At 28.9% G+C, this 16,856-nt stretch overlaps 1 protein-coding gene across 1 annotated transcript in view; it reads right to left on the bottom strand.

Moving 5' to 3' along the window:
- Positions 1–3,474: 3,474 nt before the first annotated feature.
- Positions 3,475–16,856, bottom strand: part of alpha-Est9 (alpha-Esterase-9) — a 36,853-nt gene continuing 23,471 nt past the window's right edge. Inside the window, exons 2-5 of the mRNA XM_065504589.1 lie at positions 6,415–6,727; positions 5,637–6,348; positions 5,400–5,575; positions 3,475–4,218 (exon numbers count right to left, since the gene is read on the bottom strand). Of these exons, the coding sequence (XP_065360661.1) occupies positions 3,754–4,218; positions 5,400–5,575; positions 5,637–6,348; positions 6,415–6,727 (1,666 nt within the window). The 3' untranslated portion in view covers positions 3,475–3,753. The remainder of the gene's footprint in view (positions 4,219–5,399; positions 5,576–5,636; positions 6,349–6,414; positions 6,728–16,856) is intronic.

Below are 16,856 nucleotides of genomic sequence, written 5' to 3'. Positions count from 1 at the left end.
ATTAATGTGGTAAATGTGTTTTTTCACCGCATATATTTTTTACAGATAATTATACCCTACATCAAAAATGTGTGAAACACTGCTATTGTATTAAGTTTGCAATATTTTATCTATAGTTTTCTACCCCACAAAGTATATATATTCTGGATTGTTATAGATAGCGAAGTCGATATAGCCATTTCCGTCTGTCCGTCTGTATGTTGAAATCAACTTTCCGTAGCCCCTAAATAACTAACATACATCAATATATCGGGAATTCTATCGGCTCGGTCGATATTCAAAATCGACATTATCGGCCCACAAATTGCTGAGATATAAGGAAGAAACCGGAACAACCATTTTAGTCTATTTTTTTATCTATATATGGATTATTAAGTCATTAATATATACAATATGGATATCTAATAATAGATATTTCAAAATCCATTGCAATGGTTCAAAATCGGGAAAAATAACTCGAATTTTCTTTTCATCAAAAAATTTTTTTTTGTCATAAATTATTTTTCCATAAAAAAAATTTTAAATTTAAAAAAAAATTGAAACTTTTTTAAAAAAAATTGGAAAAAACTTTTTTAAAAAAAATTTAAAAACAATGATAGATATTTCAAAGTCCATTGCAACGATATATATAATTAAGTAAGTTGGACCTACAATGGGTTAAAATCGGGAAAATATTTTTTAACCCGAATATTTTTTTCATCCAAAAATTTTTTTTGTCATAAAGGCATTTACCAAAAAAAAAATTCGACAAAATTTTTTTTTAAAAAAAATTAAAAAATAATTTTTTTTTAAAAAAAATTAAAAAATAATTTTTTTTACCTAAAAAATAAAAAAAAAATATTTTAATATTTAATTTAGTGAAGATTCGGAACAGTCAAATATAGCTATCTTACTTGTTTATATATAAATTAGTTCGGAAATAAGTTTTTCCCTTTAAAGGTTCCTGGTAAAGCGAAGCTGAAATAGTAATGTGACTGGTTCTTTGGTATTTAGTAGGGATCGGTTTTAGTTGTAACACCTCCAGAGAAAGGGAAATATCACTTTAATACGAGGTGTTGGCCTCTAAAGCTGAATTCACCCATGAGTTTCTGAAACATTTTTTGTTCGGAACATTTTTTTTTATATGTAGTTTGACGTTCTATTTTTGAGAGAGACTTCAAACTACATATAAAAAAAAATTGTTCCGAACAAAGAACAATTGACAAATTTTAAACCGTTAAAGTTGACAAATTTTAAACCGTTAAACCGAACTAACACAAACAATTAAAATTTTAAGTAGAAATTTATGACCGATTATGGCTAATAGGCTAGGAAAATAATAATTAAATAAAAAAATTAAAGTTTTGTCCAGAAACTGTGGTTTGAAGATGAACAATTTATATTCAAGAAACAATAAACCTTTTCAGAAGAAATTATAATTAGTTTTTACTTTAAACAGATTCGTAGTTGCAAACGAATTTGTTTCCAATCGAGTGTTCCTGCTTTTTAGAAGAGGTAACAAAAGTTTGGTTGCTTCAACCTAAATTCTTCTTTGTCAACTGAATTGCTGTTGATTGAACCAAAAAATTCTTTGTGTGCTACCGAATCATTCGATTGGCAAAAAATTCGGTAGCTGCTACGAATATATTTTCTTTGTGTATTCCTTTATTCGTGATATGGGTGTATTCTTAACTTACCTGGGCATGAGCACACGGCCATTAATTAATTAAAACCCATTTTTTTATATATTTAAAACAATTTTATTTCAAAATGTAATTTTGAATCCTTCATATTTTATTAATTAAAATTGTATTTCTTTAGCAATTTAAGTTTTACAATAATTTATGTTGTTTGTTTTTTTATACCTGATAAGATTTAAAAGTTTTATAATTTTATAATATAACTATTTTATTTTATTGTTTTGAATTTTGTTTTTTTTATAAAAATACATCTATAATTTAGGTTTTTGTTTTCCTTGTGCAGAATTATTTTTTACTAAAGTGTGTGGTATTTTGTGACAGTTTAACAATATTTATGCAAAATAGTTGATTTAAACGGAGTTCACGGTTTCAATAGTTTGGTTGACTTTAACGTTTATTAAACACTTTAAATTTACGGAGGGTTTTGGTTTTTTATTATTGGTTTTTTGTTTGTAGTTTGCTTAATTCAATTGAATTTTTTATAAGGCTACTTAATAAATAAATTAACAATGGAAATAGTTTAACAAATATTTATGTATAAGTATGTTCATAGATTTAATATTTTTTTTTATTTATTTTAATGCTTAAAATTATAATTTACTCAAATCAATTAACTTATATAAAGTTTTTATATGGCCTTGGGTCATTTTTTATAACCTATATTTAAGTTAATTTAAGCCTAGAATTATGAAAGAGTTGGAGACTTAGTAGAGGAAATTTAGCAGATGTAGTAGTTTTAGTATAGGAAGATTAAAGGTTTGATAAATGGAAAACAGTAAATCTTATAAACACTAATTTATAGTTATAATTTTTATATTCTTTAATTAAAACAATTTAGTTTGTTTTCAATATTTAACTTTCCAAGGTACTTAAGTTGCGTCTTCTATGTTTAATTTAATTTCTTAAGCTTTAGTAGTTAAGTTTTATTTGTTAATTTATTAGTTTAATAACTAAAAAGCTTTCTATACTTTTCCATTCTAACTCATTCCTAAATCACAATAACTTGTCTTCTTACATGCCCAACAAAACTTTGTTTCTTAAGTATATTTTCAATATATCTCTGTCTACTCTAAAAAAAAAGCTTTTTAAAATTTGTAATATATTTAAATATAATTTTTAAGATTTAAGCAAAAGTCTGCCAATTAAAAGTTCTTCTAATAGAATTTTATAATTTTAAACCAGGAAAGCTTTTGAAAAGCTTATTCTTTTTATTAATAAATAAATTTTTTTTTTAAATGATTTAGATATTTTATAAAAATAAAGATAATTAATTTTTTTATAAAAAAGCTTTTATAAAAAAATAAACAATATTTAATATTTTTGGTAGAATTAAAGCTTGGTAATAAGTTGATCTTGAAAGCTTATCTAGATAACATGTTTTACTGTAAAAAAATTTCCATGTTAAAGCTTTTTAATTTCCGTTTGTAAGAAACCTAAGCTTTTTTATAAAATATACAATTTTAAAGTTAGCTAGCTGAGGTTTTTATATTTAATTTATTTTTAGATTTATTGTAAATATAATTTATATTTAAAATTTCCTTTGAAATCCTTAAAAATTTGTTTTTATTGTACAAAAAATATATCAAAAGCTTCATAGAAGTCTATTTGGTTTTAATTTAAAAAGCTCTTTGCTTTCAACACAAAACTATTTTTTTAAAATAAACAAATAATTACAAAAATAGCTTCAGATCTATATGTTTTTTTTATATAAAAACTTTTAGCTTTTTGCTCTCAAGTAAAATAAGCTTTTCTCTGTGCTCAACTATTGCAAAAAAACATAAATATAACGCGACCTAGAGTTAATTTTTTAAAAAAGCTCTCAAGCTTTTTTTTTAAGAAAACTATAAATAACAAAACAATTTTTAAAGACAAACAATAAATATGGCAAGACATTATACTCAAATTTCGTTATTTATCTTATAATTATTAAAAGCCTGTGTTATACTATAACACAAGCTGTTGTGTACCAAAAAAAGCTTTCTTTTTTCTTAAAAAGGAAAGTACAAAAATATATGTGTTTCATATTACCAAATTTATCTTTAACTATTTGGCTTTAATTCCACATTTAACTTAATCATAGCAATTCGTTGCGCGTGAAAAAGCTCTCCCATACCAGCAACTTTTTCATTTCTGGTACATCGATAACCTTTAATTCATCCGTTATATTAAGGCACTTGATTTGTCTCTTCTCCAAGGCAGCCGCAGTTATCGGTTGCCACAAATCACTGTGTTCGGGATCGTAGTTGGGTTCACCGCAGGCTGCGAAATGGGTCCACATTCCCACCAAACGTTCAATGCATTTGTATTCCTTGGTATGTTTCTTTAGCTTACGGGCCACCGAATTGTAAAATAGGTAGGAGAGGTCATCGCCGTGACAGGTGCCGCGTACTTTTTTGCCACAACTTAAAATGCGCAAGTGATTGAAATGCTTTGAGTCAAAATCGAATCGATATAAATAGGTGGGGGCTGGGGTGGCATACTCCATGCGGGACAATACTGTACGATAGATGGGGAACCAGAAATATTCATGGGAGACCATCTGGAAATGAATGAATGTAAAATATATTAATTGTATTTAAATTTAAACAAAAGCTTTTACATCTAAGAGTAAAAGCAATTAAAAGGAGTTTAGAAAGCTAATATTTTCATATTTAGCTAAATTTTAAAGCTTTTTGGAGATTAATTTCAGAATATTTCAAATCTTATCTAAGAAAGATCAGAAAATTTTGAATTTGTCGTTTATTAAAGGATTGCAAGTTATATTATATTCAACAAATTAAATAATAAAAGCTTTTTATTATGTTTAAGCTTAATTTGAAAGCTTTTTACAGATTAATTTCAGAATATTTCAAAGAAAAATAAGAAAATTTAGATTTTTATCATTAATTAAAGGATTTCAAGTTTTATTATATTCAAGAAATTTAAATAATAAAAGCTTTTTACTATGTTTATTTTAAATTAAGCTTTTGAGAGCTTTATTTCAGAAGTCTTTGTAAAGAAAGATTTGTATTTATTTCTGAAAAGCTTTATAACTTTTAAAAGTTTTTTGATATTAAAGAATTTTAAGTTTTATTATCTACAACAAACGAAAGCTAAAGCTCAAAGTTTTTTAGTTCTACAATATATTTGTACTGTGTTTTAAGGTTATATTTTTAGCTTTTTTATTCATTAGTTTCTTGTTGACTCTAGTTTAAAAGCTTCAATGACCTTAATTTAAAGTGAAAGCTTTTATAACTAACTTGAAAATCTAAATTTTTTATGCTCAGATTAATTTAAATTTTTTAAGCTTTAGCAAAGCAGGCATCAAACATTTTTATAAAAAGATTTTTATTTTTAACAAAGCTAAATCTTAAGCTTTGTTATGTTTTCATTAGATTAGCTGTTTTATAACTGTTAAAGTATTATCTAAGCCATAGAAGCTTTTAAATATTGTTATTATTTGCATGATGGCACTAAATTAAAAGCTATAGAGACCTTAACTTTGGACTCTTATTTAGCTTAAACAATATGAAAAGCTTTTATTAATACTCATTATATAGTTAGTCATGATAGCTCAAAAGACTTTTAAAAAATTAAAAGCTTTTTTTATTTTTAAAGCTTTCATAATATTAAGACAATAAGTAATAAAAGTCTTGAGATGTATTATCGTAAACTTCTATGCTTTCAAAAGCATAATACAATTTTAGAATGTTAGTATTCTAAATATTGAATTAAACTCACCAGCAAATATTCATGTAAAGTCTCCAGACTTGGCTCTTTATCACCATAATATGTTGTCTTTAATTGGCTGCCATATTCCTTACACAACTCACTATCACGATCCATATTCAATTCCAAGGGCACCACATAGCGGCAGTCACCCAATTCATTTAATAATTTTGGATTATTTTTGGTTTCTACAATAAAAATCACTTAATGAAATACCAGCATGATAACTAACATTTCTCCACCACTTACCGGTATACAGCAACAATCCCTCATTCGAAACACCACCAATAATCATGGGTATATTGTTGCTCCAAGCTGTACGCATCATTTCAATTGGCTTAGTGGGTACCACACAGTGTTCCGTTACATAGGGTTCTATGACAGGACCAAATGAGAAACCAATACGTTCTCTCTTTTCCGCATCTGTGCACAAATCTTCATTGGCCTTAATTATATCCGAACCTTTGGCACTCTTGAGAAATTCAAATATTTCCTTTTCATTATTATCGCCCGTATAGCCGGCTGCTACAGCCAAACGATAAGGCCAATTGTGCTGAGGTGTTACGGCCCAGGGTGATAGAACACAGCCGGACATACAAATCGCCTTATGAAAAAGATCTCTGCACTGTTCGGTTAACATCATATAGTGTACAGAAGCTCCACCAGCACTGTCGCCAAATAAAGTGATATTATTAGGATCACCACCAAATCTAGCACAATTAGCCTTAATCCAACGCAAAGCCATTACTTGATCCTTGAGACCCGCATTGCCGGGCACATCAAAACTGGAATCTTGTAAACACAAGAAACCAAAAGGTCCCACTCTATAGGTAATGGAAATAACTATCACATCTTCTCGTAGCAAATAGTCTGGACTATAAAGGTCACGAGAAGCTTCACCGAACTGGAAACCACCACCATAAATCCACACCATTACCGGTAAGGGTTTAATGGGATCCAGCTGAAGTAAATAAAAAATTAATTTAGTAAAAAAATAAATTAAAATCTTTGCTATCTTCTAACTTACATTCTTGGTATATACATTTAGATATAAACAATCCTCCGAGCCATCGGTCATTTGAAAGACAAAATGTTTTTGTAAGGGTTTCGGTCCAGCCGACGTACAACTTCTGACTTCTGTCCATGGCTCTGGTGGTTGTGGTGCCTTGTATCTCAACTCGCCAATGGGTGGCTTGGCAAAGGGAATTTTCTCAAAGGAGAAGAAAACATCACCGTATATAGACTTACGTTTTACTCCCTTGACGGGTCCATAAATGGTTGATACAATGGTTTTTTCTTTGCTGCGATATCGGCGCTGTTGAACTTTAAAATCTACCATTCTGTAAGTAAAGAAAGGGAAATTGTTTTGTGAGTTTAATTATAAAAATATACTAAGGGGACGAAACGAAAAATTTAAATAAAAAAAAGAATTTTTGAAATTTTACTCTTCTGAATTAAATGATATTTAAGGTTCTCCAAAAATTTAAAAATTTTCATTTGTTTTTATATGAATTCAAAATGATTAGTATACCCTTCACCATGAGTGGCATTCCGTTTGTAATTTCTACATTTTTCATTTACGATCCCACAAAGTATATATATTGTGGATCGTTATAGATAGCGAAGTCGATATAGACATGATCGTACGGAAAGTCGATTTCAACATACAGATGGAAATGTATGTTGAAATCGACTTTCCGTAGCCCCCAAATAACTTACATGTCATACATCAATATATTGAGAATTCCTCCGGCTCGGTTGCTATATAAAATAGACAAAATCGGCTCATAAGGAAAAAACCGGGAAAACCTCGAAAAATTTTAAAAATTATAAAAAAATTCGAAAAAATTGATATTTTAAAGTCCATTGCAACGATATATATAAGGCTATAGAAAGTTGGACATACGGGAATCGGGAAAAATATTTTTTAACCCAAATTTATTTTTAATTAAAAAATTGTTCTTGTCATAAATCCTTTTTAAAAAAAAAATTTTTTAAATTCTTAAGTAGAAATTTATAACCGGTTATGGCCAATAAGGCTAGGTTGTTGAAAATAAATAAAAAAAAATTAAAAAATTTGGAAAAAACTTTTTTAAAAAAAAATTTTAAAAAAATGTATCTAAAAATATTTATTTTAAAGTATGTTTACCTTGGTGAAGGCCATATAAGATTCGGCACATCCGAATATAGCTCTCTTATTTATTTTTTATTAGATGCGTACGAAATACCTAAAGTGGGGTTATTGCAAACAGCAAGTTTACAAAACCACCAAGATTTGGATGATTTAAAGCAACACTCCAGGATATAATGAATTACCTTTTGATAAGAAGTCACACAAGCGCCACCGAACATAGAGGTCATTTAAATTCAATAATTTTTGGTGCATAATATCTATAAAACCCCTTGTTCAGATAATATTTTTGTTTATAATTTACCAAACAAAACAAATTTATTAATTATTTTTAATTAAAATATACATACATATAAATAATTTAATGTAAAAAACCGAACTGTCAATTAAATGAAATTAACGATTCATCAAGATACTGAAACTAAAATATTTGTTTTTATAAAAAAAAATATATATTAAACAGAACGTTATAAAAACGCTATTATTATAACATTTTTAATTGTTTTGACACATACTAATGATAATAAATACAATAATTTTAATAAAATCACGTTAATATGATAATATTATAAATTATTATTTTATAAAAGTATGTGCTAGTAAATACATACCTATACCTATGTATATATATAAAAAATCATAATACTATGTAAAAATGACAGTTGTAGTCATGCATAAAATAATGCTTAAATACATAAACTGAAGATAATTGAACGCAAATGAAACAAGTAAGTGTGTTATACTCGGCTTTCCCGAATCTTGTATACCCACCATCAATATGTATTTATGGCCTTCTATGGGGACTTGAATCTGTTATGGTTCGAACAGTACAGAATTTTATAGTGATTAATTTCTTAAAACTTTAAAAGACTTATATTGAAATTTATGTTAAAATCATTATATCTTTGGTAGTTTGGAAAAACTAGGTAAATCCATTTTTTGAAAACACGAGAAAAACACATTTAAATTTTTACACAGGGCAACAAAATCGAAAAAATTTTAAACACTTTTTAAAACACTACACAATTTTGATGTATTGTGGTTCCAGTATTATAAATATGCTCCAAATTTTAAATGGTATGGAGAAGTTGTTTATACCCTACACCACCATAGTGGGGAGGGTATAAGATCGCAATTTTGAAGACATTTCGCTCAAATTTGGTACATATTATTTTTGCGGCCCTATTGAAACTGGCTGAAATCGGTCCATTATTTTACCTAGCCCCCATATAAATGTCCTTCCGAAATTGGACTTTATCGGTCATTAATGTTTAATTTATATATGTATCTCCACAAATTGCGCTCCAAATAAGTTTTATATATACAAAATTCATGTCACCAAATTTTGTTACGATCGGTCCATAAAAAAATAATAATTTTAACGTGCATAAATCGCTTAAAAATGTCGGTTTACTCATAAAATTCAACATAGTAAACTTCTATATAGACACAAATCACACGACCTAATTTCAAGGTGATCGGTCCATAATTGGTCATAGCCCCCATATAAGGCCCACTTCCGAAAATCACTCAAAAATATAAATTATTGAAATTTTAAAAGAAAAATGTTTTTGCTCTTTTACATAAAGTAGGGTATTATATGGTCGGGCTTGACCGACCATACTTTCTTACTTGTTTTTTAATTTTTTTTGGTAAAATTGTGAATTTTTTTAAGCGTTTCTCCACATAATTTATGATAACTCAAATAGGGTTACTCTGATATTATTAAAATGAACTTAGTAAAGTTAAACTTTACACAGCCTTTAATCCGTTTATATATTGCGTTTTAATCGGCTTAGTAGTTTCGGAGTTATACTAACAAATGGAAGCAAAAAATATATTTTTTAAGTGAAAATATCAAATTTTTGAGTTTTAAAAAACTCATGAAAAATTGAAAACGGAAGAAATTATTCAAGTTTATTACTTTATCGCAAACACAAATATAATATAAACAAAACGAGATATCGACTATAAAAAGCGATTGATTCTTTTCGAATTTATTTATCGTTAAGTTAATTCGCTCATTTTCACAAAATTTTAATTTTCTAGTTTGATATACATACATGAAATTGAGTAGTTAATAATCTTATATATATTGCGATTCAATCTGCTCATTACTTTCGGAGTTATAATAACAAATTTAAGCAACTAAAATATATTTTTTTACGTGAAAATAGCTAAATTTTTTGTCTTAAAAAAATCATTAAAAATCGAAAATTGTTAAGATTTATTTCTTTATCGCAAAGCCACATGTAATGGGAACAAAATGAGATATTGACCATCGATGGATTATTTTCGAATTTATTCACAATTAAGTGAATTCACTCAGAAAATTGTATACCCATTTTCAATACTAGATCATCTCATAATCTTCTGGGTCCGCTACAAATACAGGGGTTATGACTTAAAAATGCGGGATCTACAATAGATGGCGTATGTTTTCAACGTGGTTTTAATAACTTATATGTCATATTTAAGGGTATTTATCTGTCCATTATTCTCGTTTAGTTATTGAACAACAAAGTTTTTTTTTGCTTCAAAAATGTCGAAGTTTGTGCGAGAACTTTTGCTTTAATTTGAAAAAAGTGCCGCTTAAGTGCATTGATTGCTCACCAATGTTTTTGAGTTTTTGACAAGGAAGACAAATGTCGCCCATGCCAGGCCAAAAAATTTGAAGACCAAGATGTGAAGGCTTTACTTCACGGAGATAGTTTTAAAACTCAACAAGAGCTTGCAAAATCATTGCGAACTATACAAGCAGCAAATTTAAAAACATTTGCAGCCGGATTCATTCAAAAACAGGGAAATTAAGTACCATATGAATTGAAGCCGAGAAATACGATTTTGCATGTCCGAAATGATGTTTGAACTCTATAAAATGAAATTATTTTTGCACCGAATCATTACTTGTGATGAATAAGCAATCCATTATGATAAGCCGAAATGTAACAAATCATATGTGAAGCTCTGCGGAATCGACACCAAAGCCAAATGTCGATGACTCTAATGTAATGCTCTGTATTTGGTGCGACGAAAATTATCTATTATGGGCTGCTGAAATCTGCCCAGACCATCACAGGGAACATGTACCGTACACAACTGATTCGTTTGAAGCGAGAATTGATAGAACAAAGGCGAGAATATGCTGCCAGACATGAAACTGTAGTATTCCATTATAACAACACTCGGCCACATGTTGCAATACCTGTTAAAACTATTTCACAGAAAAAATTATTTCTTAAGCCGTTTCAATTCAAATATTTGTCACATATTGAACTGGTTTCAATTATTTCATAATTAAATCAAGTATTCATTTGCTTAAAAAATAAAATTTCTTGATATTTTCTATTGAATTTTGAGTTTTGAATTTGATTATTTTGACAATTGAATATACAATTTTCGTTATTGGTTGAATTTCAAATACAAAAATTATTGAATAGATAATTTTCGTAATTGAAAACACATTTTTGTTATTTTTTGTGATTCAATTACGAAAATTATCTATTCAATAATTTTTGTATTTGAAATTCAACCAATAACGAAAATTGTATATTCAATTGTCAAAATAATCAAATTCAGAACTCAAAATTCAATATAAAATATCAAGAAATTTTGTTTTTGAGCAAATGAATACTTGATTTAATTATGAAATAATTGAAACCAGTTCAATATGGGATAAATGTTTGAATTGAAATATAATTTTTTCTGTGTTAGAATGAAGAGGTTGGGAAGTTTTTCCAGACCTTTCCCCGTTCGACTACTATTTGTTTCAATCGAAGTAGAACGCTCCTTTGGGAAATGCTTCACTTTGGAACAGAGTATCCGATATTGGCTTGATTCGATCTCGGCCACAAAAGATAAGCAGTTATTTTAGCTCCTTATGCTGCCAGAAAGATGGGATAAGGTCATAGTTTACAATGTCTAATACTGTGAATGAATTTATGTTGTACAAATATTTCAAAATATTGTAAAAATTCCTGCATTTTTAAGCCAAAATCAACCATCTTTTTTGATAATGGGTATAAAAAAACATACAAAAATCTATAAATATAAAAAATTATTTTAGTTATTTTTATAGATTTTTGTATGCTTTGTACGTTTTGTTTTGAAAAGAAAAAATCTCACAATTTCATAATCTTTAAAAAAAGAATATTTTATTTAATTTCTTAATAAAATCTATTAATTTATAAACACGCCTACTTTCATTAAATTTTTTAAATTGTATTTGAGTTTTAACAAACAGCTCACGTTTCAAATTAAATTAGATTTCTTCTTAAAATGACATGCTATTTATTAAGCGTTTAGAGATTATTTTACTTTTTGGATTTGTATTTTTATATTATTATTTTCTATATTATAAGAATCAGTTCAAGGTCAATTTGCTGTGAGGGTAGAGAATAAATAAAACAAATTTTCCAGTGCGTTTTCGTTATCACATGACTATATTATAGAAATATGTATGTAGTAGAACTAAGTATTTGATGGAAAAAACTTCAATTACACAGATAATGTAAAGTAATGCCGTCTGGTCAATTACACTTATAAAACCATATAAAAAGTAATGCCGTCTGCTATGAATTAGAGTATGTCATAATGTCTGGCTTTCTAATCTCTTGCATATTGTTTTTTCAATAGATTTTTTGCCCTTACTTTTATCTATGGCATTGTTTATAAAAACTATAGCTAAGTTATCTAGATTTTTAATCGGCCATCGGTCATATTTTAAATTCAAGGGAGGGTTTAGCAAGATTAAGTTTTAGTATTTATGGTAAGATTAGCTTTCATGTATTACCACCTTTTATAAAAGTAAAATTTAAAAAAATCTAATACTTGAAATATACCTGTTTAAAATACTCGTGATAGAAATACGTCATAGACAATTAAACGTTTTATCAAGTTTTAACAAACAAGTTTGACATACAAATATTCAATCTAACTGTATGAATATAAAAACGTTAGCTCTTAACATTTTAAATAGTTGACATTTAAAACATAGCCAAGAGCTATACATATGAGTATTAATTAATTTATCTTTGTAATAATTTCCAAATTCTGGTTCTTTATTAAATTCTAACCCTCATTAAACTATTAGTATAACTATTAGTTAACACATAACCATACTTAAACAAGTAAGAAAGTATGGTCGGTCAAGCCCGACCATATTATACCCTACACCACAGTGTATTTCGCAGAATAATTAGTTTCCTTCCTAAGTTTTGCAATTTAATACAAATTTAAGAAGTACTGAAGCCCTCCCGCCACGTCACGGCTTATTCTAAGGGAGAGTAAATATGATATTTATCATATTCAAAGTCTGGTAAAGTAAAAATAACCATTATTAATCTTTTTTCATCTCTAAGTTATTATAGGTAGAGAGAAAAGTAAATTTAATTTGAAATTCAGTAAATATATTCAAAATAAATATACTTATGTTTTCAGTAAAATGGTTTGCGTATTACGTATTATTATAACATGATCGTAAACATCGTTTTACGAAATGTATAATTTACATGAAATAAAAGTATAATAAATTGCTTTAAAATAGTTGAAATTAATCAATTATTTAAAATAAATAAAATACCAAAAAAAATGTATACACTTAAAAATTAATATGTGATTATTGTTTACATTTATTTGTTTATTATCATTCCATTTAAGAATATTAAGTCAATATATACATTTATTGTTAAAATTATTGAAACTTTTAGAAATATTATAAATAAACTACCTTAATATGCTAACACATATTGCGTCATGGTAACTATGAATAGTTTCATAAGTTTTAGCACGAATTGTGCTTTCGTTTATATTTGATAGACACCAGTCTATCTGTGTTACACTTTTTGTAGTGCTCGTCGAAAGTAGTGAGTTAAAACCTCTATCTTTGAGCTGCCTTTCAGTTTCACAGCAACCATTTCTTCGACATATATTAAAATCACCAATAATAATACATTTTTCATTAAAATAGTTAGTGTGAGAAAATAGTTCGTTTAACTCTCTACTTAAGGTACTTGCTGGAAAAGTTTTATTTCTATACAAAACCATAATGTGCAAGTCCTGGTATTTAAATATTAAATATTCAAACGTTTTATTCGCCACGTGAACTTGTTTACTATCACAATATTGTAATAAATTTGCAATTTCATTTTTTACGTAAACAATTATTCCACGTTTGCATCGTCTGTTAGCATTTTCGTTTGAATCTAATCGTAGTCTAGGTAAAATGCTAAACCCTGGAATATCATAATTTTCATGACTTAAAGTCCATGTCTCGACGAAACATAGGATATCAGATTCCAACAATAGCTTATCATTGCGAACATCTTCAATATGGGCATGTAAGCTTTGAACATTATGATAAGCAATATTTATTGAATTTCTATCCATCAAAAAATCAAAATTAGTTATTAATTTTTTGCTATTTTGAAGATTGTTCATCTCCACCTGGACTAAGTCATTATTTGTTGTCATATTTGGTAAATGTGCTGGGAACTTTCCAATTAAGTAAAGTCCCGAAGCACTTGTTGCTCGACTGCATGCAACATATAAAGCAGAGCGTTTCATTCCCGATTTAAGATGAACAGCTACACTTGTATATGTTGCACCTTGGCTCTTATGGATAGTTATACCTTCTGCAGGTACAACTGGAAACTGTTTACGGTCAATATTTACACTTTCATTGCGTTTATATTGAAAAGACCGAACTAACATATCTATAGGAGTCCAAAGAACTTCGTCTGGATGTCGCTTTTGTGACCGAGCTAAAACTCCAATAGAAGCATCGGGAAATTTAATCCACAAAGTAAATGGTTTGCGATCATTGTTAAAGTCAATTTGCATAAGTTGTCCTGTTGCTCCATTGACTAAACCATCGCTAGTGTTAATATTCACAGTAACCATATATTTAGCTGTTGTTTTTAGCTTTAACTCATACCGAAGTCCTTGCGTCTCCGAGGTCTTAAAGCTTTTTACACCTTCCAAAATGCGGTTCCTATTGTCTCGAGAAAGTCCCACTGATTTCACGTTATCATCGGCGTACGAAATTATTTCTTCAGTAGATATCCTGTTAAGTTTTATGGTATTCCAGTTATCAACTTCGACATTTGTAGAAAGCAAATGAATTGCTTCATCAGGAACATTGGATTCAAGAACTTCCCGTGATTTCATTAGAGAGATATCTTGTTCAGTCATTTTCCCACATGCCATATTATTTAGAGCTCTAGCAAATGATTGATCTTCTCTTTGGCGCATAATTTCCGTAAGTTCAAAATATTTAAAGGTATCCCACAATGAAGATCCATATATAATACTATATGGATCATTTGAGGGTGCCGAAAATATCCAACTATCACCTACGTGCGGAAGTTGTCTTAGATCCCCAAACACTACCAACGAAATTCCTCCGAATGGTGTGGATGTTTTAAATACCTGTTTTAGTCTAGCATCCAGATATCTAAACATTTTTGACCCCACCATTGAAATTTCATCAATGATAAGTAGTTTTAAATCAATGAATTTTGAGTACAAAGCATTGACTGTATCATTGCTTAGTGGTCTTAGCTCTCCCGAAGATTGGTTTATTGGTAGTGAAAACATTGAATGAAGTGTAGCTCCTCCAATGCCGAATGCTGCCTTTCCGGTAGGAGCACATAACAAAACTTTTATTTGGTTTGGGTTTGCACCAGGTATATAATTATATCGGTAATTGACTGACTGATATATAGCAGATTTTAATCTACTTTTACCAACTCCAGCACCACCTCCTACAAACTCGTGAAATATATTTCCCGATTTTACATTATGTAACAAATGGCTCAAATAAATCTTTTGTTTGTTATTTAAAGATCTCACCATTGTTAACAAATCGGCTACTGCTATAAGAGGTGGAAGTTTAATTAAACGAATCGAACCTTCTGGAGACTCTTCGGTTGGTTCGTTTTCTGGTATATTAAGTACATTAATGTCTGGATTAATTTCAGGTACACCAAGAACTCTAAACTCATTATCAATAGCAGGATTTTCATCTTCTTCATTGCCATTATTTTCATCTTCATTTCTTAGATGATCAAGAACAAATTCCAATTCTCTTTCTTCGAAAACATCATATCTTCTCCTATTGGATTCAATGGCATCTTTATGAATGTTACAAAAAGCATCGTTATCATTCTGCAATAGCTCGGCTTCCTCATTCCTCCAGGGATAATATAACATAATTAACTCTCTGAAGTAATCACTTCGATGAGTATTTACATTGTACCGTCTATATCGAATAACATTGGGCTTTGTTTTCCTTTTGATAAATCCGCTATTGTTTTTGAGTCTTAAGAATCGGGCTGATAAATCATTTTCCTCCAGATCATCGTGCTCTTCATAAGTTTCTTCATTTTGAACATTTCTTGCAGTTCGAGAAAACTTATAATATGCTGCAAAATCTGCCAAGCATAATGATTCTAATTCATCAGGTCGTTGTATGTAATGGTCTAACAGACTTGTTACATAAATATCTGTAGAGTCAGAAGGTAAATTTTGCAGCTGATCACGAGATCTTAAAATTAAAACTCTTTCTTCGGGTTTACCTGTATTTATATATACATCAGCATTACTACTTTCTGAGAGACGCATTCCCAAACAACAATACACAGCTTCTTGTGCTGAAATTTCAGATCCCGAAATAAACTTATGGCCAATGTGTTGCAGTTTTTGTTTAATGGAAAAATTTCCACCTCTTATTTCATCCACAGCTTCGCGTAAAATTCTGGAAATTCCGCGATTGGACTTGTTAATATAATTAACGATATAACTGCAACATGCATATGCATCCAATATAAATTGTATATCCATATTTGCTCTATGTAGTGGTAATATTGTAGGATTATATGCATTTAACATTTTGTCCTCGAATTTTCTATGTAAAAAAATTTTTGGTTTTTTCAATGATGAACGTAAGGCTAATTTATAATCTTCATACGACATATCAATCCGCTCGTCACTTAAAAAATGTTCAAAGTTATTCAAATTAGATATATCCTCATTACTCAAATTTGAATTAAGGAGACTTTGTATTCTGTCATACATTTCCTTATGATGAGCTAAATTTTCAAAGCTTTCTGGAAGAGGAGTGAGAATTTCCGTTTGAGGCATTGGAGGATATGGGATACCATACCGGCAAATTCTTTCTCCTCTGTATTCTCTTGTGCAGGACCGATTGTGGTTATGTTTTTGATAATCTATGTATTGACTAACATTTGGATCGCTACCATTAGTACTTATGTACTTATCAATAAACGCAATTACAGCCGGGAATGTGACCTGATCGTTTAGATCAATTTTTGGAGCAT

The sequence above is a fragment of the Calliphora vicina genome, chromosome 1 (genome assembly GCF_958450345.1).
Source record: "Calliphora vicina chromosome 1, idCalVici1.1, whole genome shotgun sequence".
In the NCBI taxonomy this organism is placed as follows: Eukaryota; Metazoa; Arthropoda; class Insecta; order Diptera; family Calliphoridae; genus Calliphora; species Calliphora vicina.
This window is presented reverse-complemented; position numbering and strand designations above follow the sequence as displayed.